This window comes from Anser anser, assembly GCF_964211835.1.
Source record: "Anser anser genome assembly, chromosome: 1".
Classification (NCBI taxonomy): Eukaryota; Metazoa; Chordata; class Aves; order Anseriformes; family Anatidae; genus Anser; species Anser anser.
This window is the reverse complement of record NC_139720.1, coordinates 87,983,949-87,998,739: the sequence shown is the minus strand read 5'-3', so window position 1 is coordinate 87,998,739 and position 14,791 is coordinate 87,983,949. Positions and strand designations below refer to the sequence as shown.

Here is a 14,791-nt window from a genome sequence, read left to right as displayed (position 1 = left end):
CTCAGAAAACTGTCTGGTGGTGAGAACTAACACCTCTGAAAGAAGGTTGCCAGTTTTCATTCATTGCTTGCTTCTTCCCATCCGCTTAGAGCAGGACTGAAAAGAAAACAAGCCAATGACAGAGAAATGAATACTACTGAGCTAAGTATATGAGCAGATGTCTTCAGACTTAACCTTGGCAGCTTCTGGGCAGTGCAGTAATGGGTCTCTACATGTTCAGTCTATCTCCTCTTAACCCACGCACCCGGAAAGAAAACGGGCCACCTCCTCCACAACAAACACAGGAGTTCCCTTTGCTACCCTCTGATCGCTGAGCATCCTTTCCCCACAGTCTTTTTAAAAAGACAGTGTACAAAGCAAGTACAGAAACAAACAAATAAGGACAGTGACATCAAGCAGACCACCTCCTCACAGGCAATCATTTTTTAACCTTTGGGAAGTCTAACCATAGAAGATTTAGCTCTACAAACATGCCACAGATTAAAAAAAATAGAAATACTGCAGACCCAGCAAGGGGTTTCCGCTCTGTCTCAGAGACAGAGCAGCCCTTCTGTGACCAAAATGACATAACCATGAATTGTTTTCTTTATTCACAAAATTCCTAAGATCCACATTACCTAAAAGTCATAATTCCTTTTTAAGCAGCTCATGCACTTAGATGACTGCATTTGTAAGTTTCCAAATGGCAGAGCTGTCCGAGCCAGAAGAACACTTACAGGGAGTGTGTTTTCCTTCTGTCATGGAAAGAACTCTGAATTTCCTGTGCTCTAGTCAATGCATTGGCAAGTTCACTGCTGGAAGAGATGGAGGGACACCATCTGGGATAAGCAGCAATACCACCCCAGCCAGACACGAGACAATGAAACCCAAGCACCCAGTGAAATGCATTGTCCCTTTGCCAACAGATTCCAGCACAAATTACAGTGAAGTTATGTTAGCACAGAGCTAGCCGGTTAGTCAGCAAAAGAAGAGGAAATGTGTACACATACACACAGGTATTAACAGCAACCACCAACTTGATTAGTTACCATGGTGTCTAGTGGGACTGGAAGAGAAGACCCAGCCCTGTTACATTCCCAATCTGGCGTCTATATCAGGATCTCTGTAAGGAGAGGAAGATAAGCAGGATCCGATCCCAGCACACCAAGGCAGAAAGGAAAACAAAAAACAAAAAAACACCAAAGTCAGATCATGAACGGAAATTGTGGCCATGCAGGGTTCCAGATGCCGCGCAGCGCCCCAGCCCACCTCAGTTCAAGGCAGAGTTGTTATCTAAGAGTAAGTACATCTCACCGCTACCACCACACACTAGGTTAGTGTCATGGAGAAGAAAGTCCATAAGTTTGAAGGGGGTCACAGCACATTTGGTTTCTCTTAGCATGTCATGCAGAGCTGCCACGGTCAGCAAAAGCAGTATTCAAACTTCAGAGTTTACTTTCCTGGGAGAGCAGTTAAATCTATTATACGAAATTACTGCACGTGAACTCCTGCTCCAGGCTCAGCTCCAGCACATGTCCTTCAGCAGGAAGACAGTGGACAGCAGGTCACTCAGAAGCAAAGCATGTGGACCATCACATGCACACTCCTGGTGCGTGACTCTGCAGGTTTCTTCTCAGTTTTTAGCAGAAGGACACATGCAGAAAGGGGGAAGCAGACTTTCTGCACAATTTTGAGCACATGCAGCTGCCTTCACTGCACTCAGCCTTACCATTGGGAATAGCCAACTCACTTTCTCTAAGCTCTCCAACTGGGAAAAGGACAGGGCAAAGTTCAATTTAGAAATCCCCACAAGTTTATTTATGGAGTTGTTTTCTTTTATCTGACAGGCAACCAAGAAAACCTGCAGGAAGCAGGAATATTTGTTGGGGAAAGAACAGAAGAAGGTTATAAATCTTGATTTTGTTTCTAAGATTACAGACATAATTTTCATTCTTTCTTACCGAAGCAAATGACCATCTAAATTAGAGAGAAAGAGAAAAGAGAAAGCACTTCCCCCACCACCAACAAGCTCCATCACCACAGGATTCAAGTTTGCTTTTGTTAGGTCTTGTTGCATTCTCACATCCCCACTCAAAGAACTGTGCTTTATTTAGGAAATATCCTCCTAACACAAAAAAAAAAACCAAACTTGTAGGGATGGTAACAGTTAACTAAAACCAGACAGTTGAATGAGGATGGATGTGGAGTGGTTACTCCTTCCTTACTTTAAAGAGTGGTGATGAAATGGATTTTGGCCAGTGTACTACTGGCTCAGGAGCACGACACTGGTAACTGAAAAAATCAGTCTTCATCTCAACAGAGCATTCCCTAAAACTGCACATGTGGCACTTTTTCTTTGGGAAGGGGGAGGCTAAGGGAACAAGGGAGTAGGGATGGGAAGGGGAACAGAACAGAGCTAGGGGATCTTAGGTTAGATGTTCATACGGCACATAAGCTTGTGGCAGGGGATCAGCTGTAACGTTTAGTGATTATCAGGTGCAACTCATGGTCAGCAGGTCTTTTCAAGCACAGCAGAGAAATAATCATTATGGGCAGATGGCCAGTCTTCCACATGGCCTTACCCTACCTGTAGTTATGGTTGCCAAGACTTGGCTGAAACAACTCCTACCCCCCTCTAAGCCCTCCCTCTGATCCTACTGCTGTTCCTCACATCATACACAGGTGAGGAGGGAGATCTCTTACCCAGAGTAACGTTTTTTAGAGTTGTTCTTTCTGATGACAAGACACACGACAATAGAGATGAGCGGTGTGAGACCTGTAACCGTACCGATGACTATCCCTGCCACCATGGCAATGGGGAACGCAGGCAGGCTGTCTGGGGAGAGAAGGGAGAAAACATTCAACTCTTCTGCATTCCCTGATTAACAGAAGTGCAAACCACAAATGTTCTTGACCTTGGATTCTTTTAGAGCAGAAGCACTAATGTAATATCCAGGAATTAAAACATGCAGCCTAAATGGTAGCGATTGCAGGCAGCTAGCAGAATAATGTATGAACAGAGCAGACACCAAGAGCGTTCTTTAAGTCACCATCCTTCAGAAAAGGCTTTATATTGAACTAAGAATTTTTTACATGTCAAAGAACACAAGTGATAATGACAACAACCCTATCTCATTTTGTGTCTGAGAAAAAAAGTTACGTTCACCTTGCAATTCCCAGTGAGGTCAACAGGAAAAGGCAGGCACACTTGAAAGCAGATTTGAACTTAACACATGGCTAATCAACGAAGAGCGCTGAAGGCTGGGTGTTCTCTGGGTAGCATGCAGCAAACAGCCCAGTTACTACCCACAATCACTCTAAGAGAATTTATACATGCTTCTGGTGTCTCAAAATACATCTCTATACATTTTCATAGCGTCATTCTTCCCCTTCTTAAGTCAGGATCATCAAAAGGTATTAGCAATATGCTTACAGGAACACAGTATTGCTTTACTCACATTTTCCCCAGTACAATTTGGGGGAAGGAGAGGCCAAGAAAGAGCAGCCAGAAATAAAAGCCAATCAGAGAATGAGTACAAAAGACTTACAGGAGAAAGAATACACAATCCACCATTATATCTTTTTGCAGTAGCAAACAACATTCCCCCTCTCATCTTGTTTAGTACAAGGAACATCTTCAACCAGAAAAATCATCTTCAACAAGAATCCATGGTACGATAGTTCCTTCCACCAAACACAAGTAAATCAGCATAAGATGCAACAGGTAGAACACCTTATATAGAAAATCATTCTCAGATAACTGCATCTGACCACCACAGAATTGTTGAGTTTGGACGGGACATCTTGACATCATCTAGTCCAAACCCCCTGCTCAAGCAGTGTCAGCTTGCGCAGCCTGCTCAGAACTCTGTCCAGTTGGGTTTTTGCTGTCTCCAAGGATGGAGACTCCACAAACTCTCTAGCAATCTATTCCAGTGTTCAACCATGCTCACAGGAAAAATGTGTTTTCTTATACTGAGATGAAATTTCTTGTGTTTGAATGTGTGCCCAACGCTACTTCTCTTGTTGATGGGCACCACTAAAGAACTTGGCTCAGTCTTCTTTAGATGCTCTCTCTCTCTCCTCAGATATTTATGATTATAAATATTGATATCTTAAATATAATTACTGATGAGATCTCTCTGAGTCTTTCGTCTCTTTTGCAGGCTAAACAATCCCTATGAAAGGTGGCCTAGTCCCTTAATTATCTTAGTACCCTTTTGCTGGATTTCTCCCAGCAAGGACCATGGACCATGCTTACATACAGCATTCCCAACAAGTCTACAGTCGAGCCCATTTTGACACACTTATATAGGAGGGAATAGCACAACACAGTGCCCTGCTGATGCAGGGGCATCATACTAACACAACATTTAGTATTGTTCATTTTGAGTTTAATGACTTCCAGGAGAAGGGCTGCACGATCTCTAGCCATTTCACTGTTCATACCCTCATTTGACTGAATACCATATCAGCAGCTTTCCTAGCTTTTCAGTGTTTGATGCCAATTCATAACAACTCCGCAATTCTTAGTCTTAGTAAGAAATTAAAGATGAAGACATTAGTGCCACAATTTAAAAGGAGACATCCTGTTTTCAACAACGTTTGGCAACATCTGTCATTAAGGAGAATCTTATGAACAATAGTACTTTTCAGGTACAGAAGACAAAGATTGCCTTTGAGCCCCACGCAAAGAAAAGTGGATTTCTTTTGAGGCATTTAAGAAGTAGGAGTTCCGAAGTTTCTTTACAGGTGTAGGAACGACTGTCTGTTAAAGCATCAAAACAAACATGCACTTCTGCTAGCAGACCACCTCCCACCTTGTACTCAAGGGAAAAAAATAAGCAACACTTTCAGAACAAGAAAGTGGCAATCCAAAACTACAGTGTCATGTCTGCTAAAAAACTGATATTAAAGAAGATGACAACAGCTAATCTGATATATTTGTTATTTCTTTGATTCAGATGAGATTTTTGGTTGACTGGATTTGGGTCAAGAACAAATTATGCTCTGTTGACAGAGTTTTTAACAGGCTACAAGAACACAACTGTTTGCACATGAAACCAGAGGCTTTACTACCTCTCAAAACACAAACCAACAGACTACAGAAAAGCCTACACAATTTTATGACTGCATAGTTCAGCTAAAGAATTATGTCTCCCACCCCTTTTCTTATGTTCTTCAGTATTGCACTGTTATATGAATTCCTCATAAATATTTGCATAGCATACAGTGATTTCATTGTAACAGACAGCCCCAACAACATAACCAAATGTTAGCTTTCAAAGCTGGTGTTTAAGTTCATAGTTTAACATGAGCCAAAACTCAAGCCTTTCAAGGAACATTTTTCACTAAGTATCACAGTAATTCAGAGCATCTTCCATTTTCTCTGGAAATGTGCTAGAATTTGTTTCCCATTTCATAAAGCTGAAGTTTTCCAATGCTGGTAAGTAGAAAGATTTCCATAAGACAATTCTAGTTTTTCCCCTCATGAAAGTTCAGATCAAAGAGGGACTACCTCCAGATAACACCAGCTGTCTTTAACACAGTGTGTTAAGAAGCTTCTTATTACAGGTAGGGGAAGCCTACCATAAAGGACTTGGGATTCCCTACAAATTTCCATCATTTATGCTCTGAAGAGTAGTCCTTTCCAGATTCAGATACTCCAGTGAAACATCAGCCTTGCTTTCATCCCCACTAACAGGATTTTTCCAATGTACTTGAAGTATTGTTTTGTGCAAACACTGCGTAGACATTTCAATGAAAAACAGCTGAGTTAGCCTGGCAATTCTGAACAGCGAAGTCAACACAGCAACTTATTAAATGTTTAATCCAAAATGTAAGGCTAACCAAGCATCTGTGATCAAGACCATTTAAAAGTGTAAAGTATGGTGTCCACATTGAACCTTTAAAGGGCAGCTGACCCAAATTGACCAAAGGAATATTCCATGCCATACGGCATCAGACTCAGCACTAAAATTGTGGGGAGTTGGCCAGGCGATGATGCCCTTGCTTGGGGACTAGCTGGACATCAGTCAGCTGGTACTGAGCAATTGCTTTGTGCATTACTTGTCATTTTGTTCTTAATAAATGTTTTTTATCTCAATCTACAAGTTTTCTAATTTTGCCCTCCCAATTCCCAATTCGCTTCCCCGCATCCAGCTGGGCAGGGAAGAGGAGGAGTGAGCAAGCAGCTGTGTGGTGCTGCTCTTCCTATGCTGCTGAACTGGACGGGCTGCAACTCCAGAGTGAACTTGAGTCAGAGGGACTGGGACCTGTGGATGAGTCCACGTGGGACCATGTACACCCCAAAGTACCTGTGGCCATAGGTAAGTCCACTCCAGCAGGTGTCTGAAGGGTCCTCTGGAGGGACCGTGGCCAACGAAAAGGCTGTGCCAGAACAGGTACACCTTGAAGCAACTGTGGCTGTGGATAAGTCCATGACACAACAGGTGGACCTCTAAAGGGACTGTGGCTCACAGGTAACACAATGCCAGAGCAGGTACACCTCTAAGGGACTGTGACCAACAGACAATCCCAAGCCGCAGTAGAGGAGAGGGGAGGAGTTCACTACAATGTTAAACCTGCAGCAGTGGAGATTGCAGCGGATTATGCATTTAAACTGTTGTAACCCGTCATCTGAATTGCATGTTATGGGAAGCACCACAGCAAGAACCACTCTAACCAACTGAGGATGATCCTCACAAGAAGTGGTGCAAGTGCAGCAGTGGCCCCACCTGAATTGGCTTTGGCATCCATTAACCCTACGTAACACACTTCCTCTCCTGTCCTGAACCACCACCATAACAGACAGAACCAAAATTACAGACTAAATGACCATTTTATGGACATTTCACAGGGGCAGTCAATGGACTAAGGGAATTATATCTGTATTAACCGACAGTTGATGACTAATAAGGATGTACTGAAAAGCATGGGACCTGGGCATGACGTAAATAGTATAGAAAAAGGGGTGGATAATGTCCTCATTTTGGTTGGGATAGAGTCAATTTTCTTTGTAATAGCTGCTATGGCGCTATGTTTTGGATTTGTAATGAAAATAGTGCTGATAACAAACCATCGTCTTAGTTGTTGCTGTACAGTGCTTACACAGTCATGGTTTTCTCCATTTCTCATACTGCCCTGTTAGCAAGGAACTAGCAAAACTCCTGACCCAAACTGCCCAAAGGATATTCTGTACCACGTGATGTTGTTCTCAATAATAGAAGTAGAAGGAGTTGGCTGAGGGCTGCCATTGCACAGAGCATCTGTTAGCTAGTGGTGAGTAACTGCATTTTGCATCACTTTTATTTTTTCCTTTGGGGTCTAGGGAGTTGGTTTTTTCCTTCTTTGCTTTTTCTTTCCTTCTTCTTTCTCACGAAATTTTATCTCAATCCACAAGTTTTCCAACTTTTGCCCTCCCACTTCTCTTCTCCCTATCCAGCTGGCAGGGAGTGAGCAAGCAGCTGTGTTGCACTAAACTGCTTATCAGGATCAAACCACAACTGTGCCTTTGGATAATTTAAAACACCAGCCACATGACTTAGAATAATTAAATTTATACCTAGTTAAAAAAAATAAAACACGCACAAGAGTCAAGATCAGCTAAGATGAGGATGGATTACATGCTATTACAAAAGTATTCTGCCTTTAACTGGAAGTACTACAAGACAGTATTACAGCTACAGCTATTATCGTATATATAGCCTGAAAGCCCGTTTTCAAGGTGTTCCAAGAGATCTGAAGACAACTGTTGTAGAATTTTCCCTGTGGTACAAAGTACTGCCAAACACAGAGTTCCTTTCAGAAGGGGGTGAGATTCTCTTGTCCCGGTGCTCTGCCTATGGGGAAATGCTACACTAGACACCCTTTAATTTCTTTGATTTTAGGCTTGTTAGGAACCAGTAAGCAGAAGTACAACTCAAACTCTTGCAGCAGTCAAACTGGAACACCAGTTACTTTTCCTAAATGAATGATGAGAAAAAAATAGTTCAAGTTCTCATTGTTGTTTGGTCTGATGAAAAGATCCTAACAGTTGAACCATCCAGCAGCATTTGTTTCAGCCCATACAGCTTTTGCAAAAGCAGGATGTTATCTGAAGGCACATTATTTCCTAGAACTATATCTTCAGAGCTATTTCTAACTGATCCTCCAATCCACACCTTTTTATCTTGCTGTTTCCCACACAGCAAATTGGTTATAGCTCTCTTTCAAGCTTCAGGACAGACATGGAAAAAAAAAAAAGAAATCAGGAACTTTCTTTTCCATAGGCGTATTGGGTTTACACAGTAAGGTGTCAGGGGAACTGCATGAGCTGCTTTCACAGCCAGCTTCAAGAGACCCAGGAGTTCCTTTCCACAGGCAGGATACAACTGAGCCCATGAGCCAAGCTGATGGCACCTCTGGGAAAGCATATTTAAGAGAACAAAATGTTGCACAGCAGTGAGGAGGGAAAAAAAAAGGAAAAAAGGAAGAAAGGAGGGACATGGACCCATGCGCATCAAGGTCAGAGAAAGATGGAGGAGAGGTGCTCCAGGCACCAGAGCCTGCAGCCTGTGGAAAAGACCACGAAGTATGTTATCTCCCTCCAGCCCACAGAGAAGATCAGTGTGGAGCTGCAGAGATATCCACGCTGCAGCCTGTGGAGGACCCCAGGAAGTATCTACCTGCTTTGGCAGGAAGAAAGCTGTAGCCCAGCCTGGAGCAGGTTTATCCTGCAGGACATGGAAGGAGGGAACCCATACTGGAACAGAGGAAATGTTTGTGGAGAAAGGGCTGGCAGAGAGAAGCTGTTATGGACTGAACCAAACCTCTCATTTCCCATATTCCACACACCACTCAAGGCAGGGGAAGTAGATTCAGGTTGAGCCTGGGAAAAGGTGGGGAGCTGCAGAGGGGAAGGTTTCCCCTGTGACAGTAACTGGTAAGTGATCTCCCTACTTTTAAAATGACAAAGCTTGTACGTCAAGGTATTTTCTGTCTTGTTTCCAAAGGGGAAGTAAGAGAGCAGTTGAGTGGGCATCCGACCCATGGTCAACCCCCCAAAATATGCAAATTAAAGTATCACCTCTGTTGCAAGAGGCAGTTAAGTGAAGTAGCACAGAAGAGAAATAGGTACAGACATTTCCTTCCATACATCACGATCCTTTATTTTAGGGAAATGCAGAGTCAGTTGTACATACTAAATTCCATTTTATTATCTGCAGATAATCCTCAGGCTTTGCTTTTCCAAGATAATTCATTTAATATTGAGTTCTTGTCTTGCTGAAGCCAACACGCAAGTCTGTTGAAAAATATCAGCTGAATTAGCATACTGAAATGTCTTCATTTGTTTAATTTGGGTTAAAATCTGAAGAGGCTTTGCCAAGACAAACCAGTGGTTGCTTTACTGCTTCTTCATAGAGACTACCAATAGAGTAAAAGAAAAATAAACTGACCTATTTTATATAGATTGCAAACTTCTTCCAAGAAATGGAAAACTAAGTGACCTCCAAAAGGTCCCATCCAACTTGAGCTATTCTGTGAAAAGACATGGGTATAGACCTTGCCTACAGTACATGGAATGATCTCATGAGCAAGGGTATACTTGTAGCAGCAGCAGCATTCTAATTAGAGTATACGCATGGGTAATCTCCTCTAACACATTAAAAACTAGTGGAATAGTTGTATCAGCATTGTCATTTATGAGTCCAACATTTACTCTTGTTTTATTAAATACAAATTTGGAAATCTGATCACTGTGAGAACTGTTTCTTTGCATGAACCGTCACATTTTGGCTGAACCCCAGCTTACCTAGAACAATCAAACGTTTTGGGTGGCTGGGGAAAATAAACAGCCAAACTGACATATGGAACACAAGCACTCTTGAACTGTAATCACCATTCCCAAATACTAATCAGAAGCTTTAAATAACTGGAAGTAGCCAGCCCTTGCAGCTTACAAGGGTCACTACGAATACTTTAAGAATGGCTGTGTAAAAGAGATAAGTGGACATCCAATAACCTTTGCATGGAAGATAGTAGCATCTCACTGTCAGCAGGTGCTCAGGCCAGATTATTAGTTTTGTTTTCCAGTATATATATATAGTATGTATTCAAAAAAAAAAGAGCCTGCCACTTGCTCTCCTAATTTCATAGGTCATCCTAACCTTTGATGTAGCATAATACAGAAAAAAACACGTTCACAGGAATCTTAAATAAGATGAGTTTTCAGCAGTTTCCATCAGCTTTTGCTAATACTTGTTAGAAGTTTAGGAATTGATGGAAATAGAGAAAAAGTACATGACATTCATTTTTTTTTAAAACAGCTGTCAGACTATCAGGACCTAGAAGACGAGAATTAAAGAGATGGTTGTTCCCTCCAGGCCACTCTCCCACCCCCATGAAAAGTAATATAGACATGGAAGAGGGGAGATGAAGAAAGGGAAAATAAAATTAAAAAAAAAAATCACACAGGGTGAATACCTTTCTCCACAACTCTAACTCGGATTTCTCCTGGTTTGACAACAATATCAGGTGGGTTCTTGACATCACAGATGTAAGTGCCGTTGTCCCGGAACTGCATGTTTGATATACTGATAGAAGCATCTTTCTTGTTAAGGTCTCCAGTCCAAGTGATCCTGTCTTTAAATGGTAAGTCCTTTCCAGGGTATGACCTTCCATTAAAGTAATAGAAAAACTGTAGTCAAGGAAAAGAGGATATAAGAACAATCCAATTAGAGATTATAGAGCTGCCATACTTCTCTCACTATTACAGCATTCTCCTAGAGTTCACTGTATAATACACAGCTAGCATTAGACATTTGTGTGTTGTGTTTTGTTTTTTTTCCCCCCTCCCACCTCACCACCTTAGTCTGGCTTGTTATGTCTTGATCACATAACCATGCTATGGCTTATACCTCAATCATACTACCTCAATAGACTCCAAGTTTTGATTTTCTGCTGTTGCTTTCTTCCCCCCCCCCCCCCCCCCCCCCACCACTTTTTTGGGGGGTGCAGGGTTTGATGGACCAGAAGGTGGGGAAAAGAGAACAAGGCTGGTAACCTGGGAATAATTAAAGAATTGAACTTCTTCCAGATCACAGCCATCTGTCTTTCAGGTAGAGGAAGCCTTCTGCATCCTAGCAGGAAACAGTTACCAAGCTTCCTATCTTGTGTGTTGCTGCATGTGACTTGCAACTACGGTATAGCTTAATTAACATGCAATAGGTTCCTTACCTGCACCCCTCAAGAAGTCCCACTAGCAATTTAGAGCACATCTAGCTGTGTTCCAGAAACCTCTAAGGTAAATAAATATAATTGTTTCCTGACTTCCAGATGATTAAGTCGCACATGGCTCTGTATTCCCTAGACCTGACCAAAAATCCTTGAAGAAAGAACCTCTTTAGTACTGTCTTTGAAAACTGTACTAAAACTGCACCATTCCTCACTATACCTGACCAAATTTAGAATATACAGCAGTAGAAGTGCATACAGCTGCACAGGACAAAAGCCCACTTTCAGACACATTGGATGTTTAAGCACTGGTCATAATCGTAAGAGACAGATCAAGGCTGTAAAACAGAAGTACATTGTGAAATAAAGAATTAATCTTAACCAAGACTCAACCCAAGTTTTCTTCAGTTCAGCCTCCAGAGCATGGTTAAAGAAATTTAAGACTATATTCTAGCTTCCTCTTTCTACAGTCTTCTTTACAAAGCAGTCTCTGTGGCACAGAAGAGACTGTTTACAAGCCAGTCCTCTTCCATTCAGGTCATCTCCCATTACCTTACCTGGTCCTACCCTTGACCTGAGGGTTGTCTGCTCTGAAACTAAGGAGATTGATCTTATTACAAATACCTTCAAAGGTAGACTAAACAGTACACAAAGAGAAAATAAGCAACTTGCACAATGTTACACTGTAGTGGTGATAATTCAGATTCCACGAGCAGCTCCACAGCTCGTTTTCAAGTATAAGATAAAGAATTTAGAAGATTCTTAGCTGCTCATCTACTTCTTACACAGAGCTACCACACCAACATACCTCTCCTCTGACTAAAACTACTAGTATATTTTCCAGCTGCTGCACACTCCAGCCTTTGCTGAGATCTAACATATTGCAATACATTTAAATAACTCTTAAAAAAAAAAACTAAACTGAGAGTGGTGGAGACAAAACACACAGAAGAAGGCTCCAATCCACATTTACTTGACCTCAGAACCAACTAAAAGATCTCTGAATACTTATCACAGACTTCCACCCCAGGTAGGTTCCTCTATAGCTGTTCCTTACTGAGATACGAGTTGCTGCTCCCTCTGGTTGAAAACTCCAAGAAACAGATGCTGCACTGCTGATCACTTCCACAGATGTAAACGTGCATGGAAGCTTTGCATCTGTCCCATTCTCCACAAACATTTCTTCTGGAGTGCTGACCTCTACTGCGGATACTTCAACTGTATGAAAAAGGCAAAGAGAAGAAAGAAGGAAAAGAAGAGGCATCGGTGCTGCTTTGAGAGTCAGGAAGTTGCAGTGGTAACAGTTCATATTGCATTGCTTTTAAGGGAAAATTAAGAAGCGGCAACAACAACTCCTACAGCAAGTGTGTGTACAGGCATTGCATTATACCCATAACATAAACAAGTATACAGCAGGTCAGTTCACTACTCTTTCCTTGTATTATCTGTTACAGGATGTTTTCCTTCCACAGATGTTTCCTCTACAGCACTTTGTGGAAGTCAATTCTATAGTGCAAAGGATGAGCTTACACTCTTCCCTTCTAGCTGCCAGCAGAGACTGTAATAAATAAGCCCCACTGGAGGAACTAACATCTTGGATCCAGCTATTACTCAATTTCCTCTAGAGCTCACATCTTGTTTCCCATTTCTTCAGCTTTTCTCAGCTGTAGCTGGAAAAAGAACTCACCTTTACTAAGCTGAGGATTAAACCTCTCTGGGTCCCAGCCATGCTATCAGCTTCTACTCTTTGGCATGGTTCAAGGTCTTCATGTCTAAGACCTCATAAGTAGTCACTCAGATACAGTTTAGAAGCATGAGAGTAGTTTTTCCCCCCCCCCCCCCACCATGAGGCTTATGCATGGTCAAAGCAACAAACAGACCACAAACACCCCGCAGCTATTAAGTAATCAGGGTTAACTTTGTGATTGCACCAGTAGTATGCCTACAGGGTAAGTGAAATTCATCAGGATTTGGAAAAAAAAAAAGATGAATATATTCTTTATCTGACTTTTTAAACCGCAAAGACACTATCCAGATTTAAACAAAGATATACCCATAGATTTATTCAAGTTTAGTTTAAAAAAAAGGAGAGTGACCTTGTAACACCACAAAATAATTTCTCTCATTGTCTGTGTCACATTCATATGAAAGCAAAAGTCTTGGAAAAATATCTCTACAGCTGGGGGCACACATGACACATGCCCCCAGTAACTCAAATGAAAACCACGTTTTAATAAGGTCAAGACTTACAGCACAGAGCCAGTACTAGTAAGCTGCTTCTGATCCTGTGATTCTGTTTTTGGGCTACAATATCTTATATTTTCAGGATTTACTCCCTTATTAGAAGAGGAGAGCAAGCCTTTCTGTTTCCTCGGTATCTTGATTTACTTCTTCACTTTGAATAAACTAGTTCTCAAAGTAGGCAAACTGAAGATAAACACTACAGTTAAAGACAGTTAAAAAAAATAAAAACAACACCCAAGTTAGTCCTTAAATGATGGGCTTTACGCTTTCAGTCAATGACAGCAACCACCTCGGCAACCAGGGCCACGAGCACAGCGGGTACCAGCAGCCAGCCCTGCAAGTGGTAGGTCCGTCGGTGAGACAAGCGAGCTAGGAACGAGGAAAGCACGCCGGGTAAGCCAGGCACTGGGTGCGTGCACGGCCACGTAGGGTCTGCTGTCCCTCTCACTCAGCCAGCCTGGCAAACAAGGGCAAGGCAGAGCACGTGCCCAGGGGACACGGAAGGCCCATGCAAGCACTGCAAGGGTGGAAGAATTAAGCAAGCCAGTTTAATTACAGTAACCAAAACCAGAAGAAGCCACCATTCATTGCCTCTGCTTTTCGAAGGTCACGCTGTTCGCTCCTCAACCTCACTCTCTCGACAGTCCCGTCAGGTTATCCCCAGTTCCCCAGCCTACCCTGTCACCATTGCTCTCGCTGCAAACAAGTGAAACAGCACCCTAAGAGAGGGGGATTTTCATCAGGAGGTTCTATCAGAGCTTCTTTTCTCTTGTATGAACCCTTGACTGCAGGCCAAAAAATATTCTTTTGTAAAACAATTACCAAATATTTGTTTGGAACACACAAAGGCTTCTAGCAATTCAATTAAATGAACTCAGAGCTGCTGTGCTTTATGTAATTTTTCCAGCTAATGGAGTGGAGAAGAAAAAAACTAATCCATTGTTTTGAGTCCAAGGCACAGAACAAGTCTGCCTTTCAAGCATAAAACAAGCAAGATGCCCTCAGCATTTGTGTAGGAAGAAAATAGTCTGCGCAGACACTGTCTGCTTGTACGTGGTACAGAGAACCCCTTGCCACAAACAGGGAGTGGGTAGCAGAGATCTGCTTCCAAAGAAATCCCTGTTCTAACTTACTAGCAACTTGTGAAAGAAATGTAGCGAAGCAAGAAAATCCCAGTTCTTCCTTCAGTCTAGGAAGGCAGGAACTATATAGTGTCCTGTACAGATGTTTACAGTTTAATTTTCACTTCCTACTTGCTGTCTCGACTTCATGTCTTCCTTTGCTTCTTCCCTCCCTGCCCCCAGTTAAATAAAAAGGTCACTCGCTATTCGCTCTTTCAGCATGCACAGCTTGA

The 14,791-nt window shown here is 42.2% G+C and overlaps 1 protein-coding gene across 10 annotated transcripts in view; it reads right to left on the bottom strand.

Annotated features, from left to right (window-relative positions):
* The window catches only part of MPZL1 (myelin protein zero like 1), a 38,997-nt gene that overhangs the window by 10,516 nt on the left and 13,690 nt on the right, over window positions 1–14,791 (bottom strand). For 3 of the 10 annotated variants that reach the window (XM_083820530.1, XM_083820529.1, XM_083820535.1), the window contains exons 2-4: window positions 12,251–12,411; window positions 10,444–10,657; window positions 2,683–2,815 (exon numbers count right to left, since the gene is read on the bottom strand). In XM_083820530.1, coding sequence (XP_083676656.1) covers window positions 2,683–2,815; window positions 10,444–10,657; window positions 12,251–12,411 — 508 coding nt within the window. Of the gene's footprint in view, window positions 1–1,028; window positions 1,103–2,682; window positions 2,816–10,443; window positions 10,658–12,250; window positions 12,463–14,791 lie in introns of all 10 variants that reach the window. The other 7 variants (XM_083820531.1, XM_083820532.1, XM_083820533.1 and 4 more) reach the window with 5 other exon arrangements.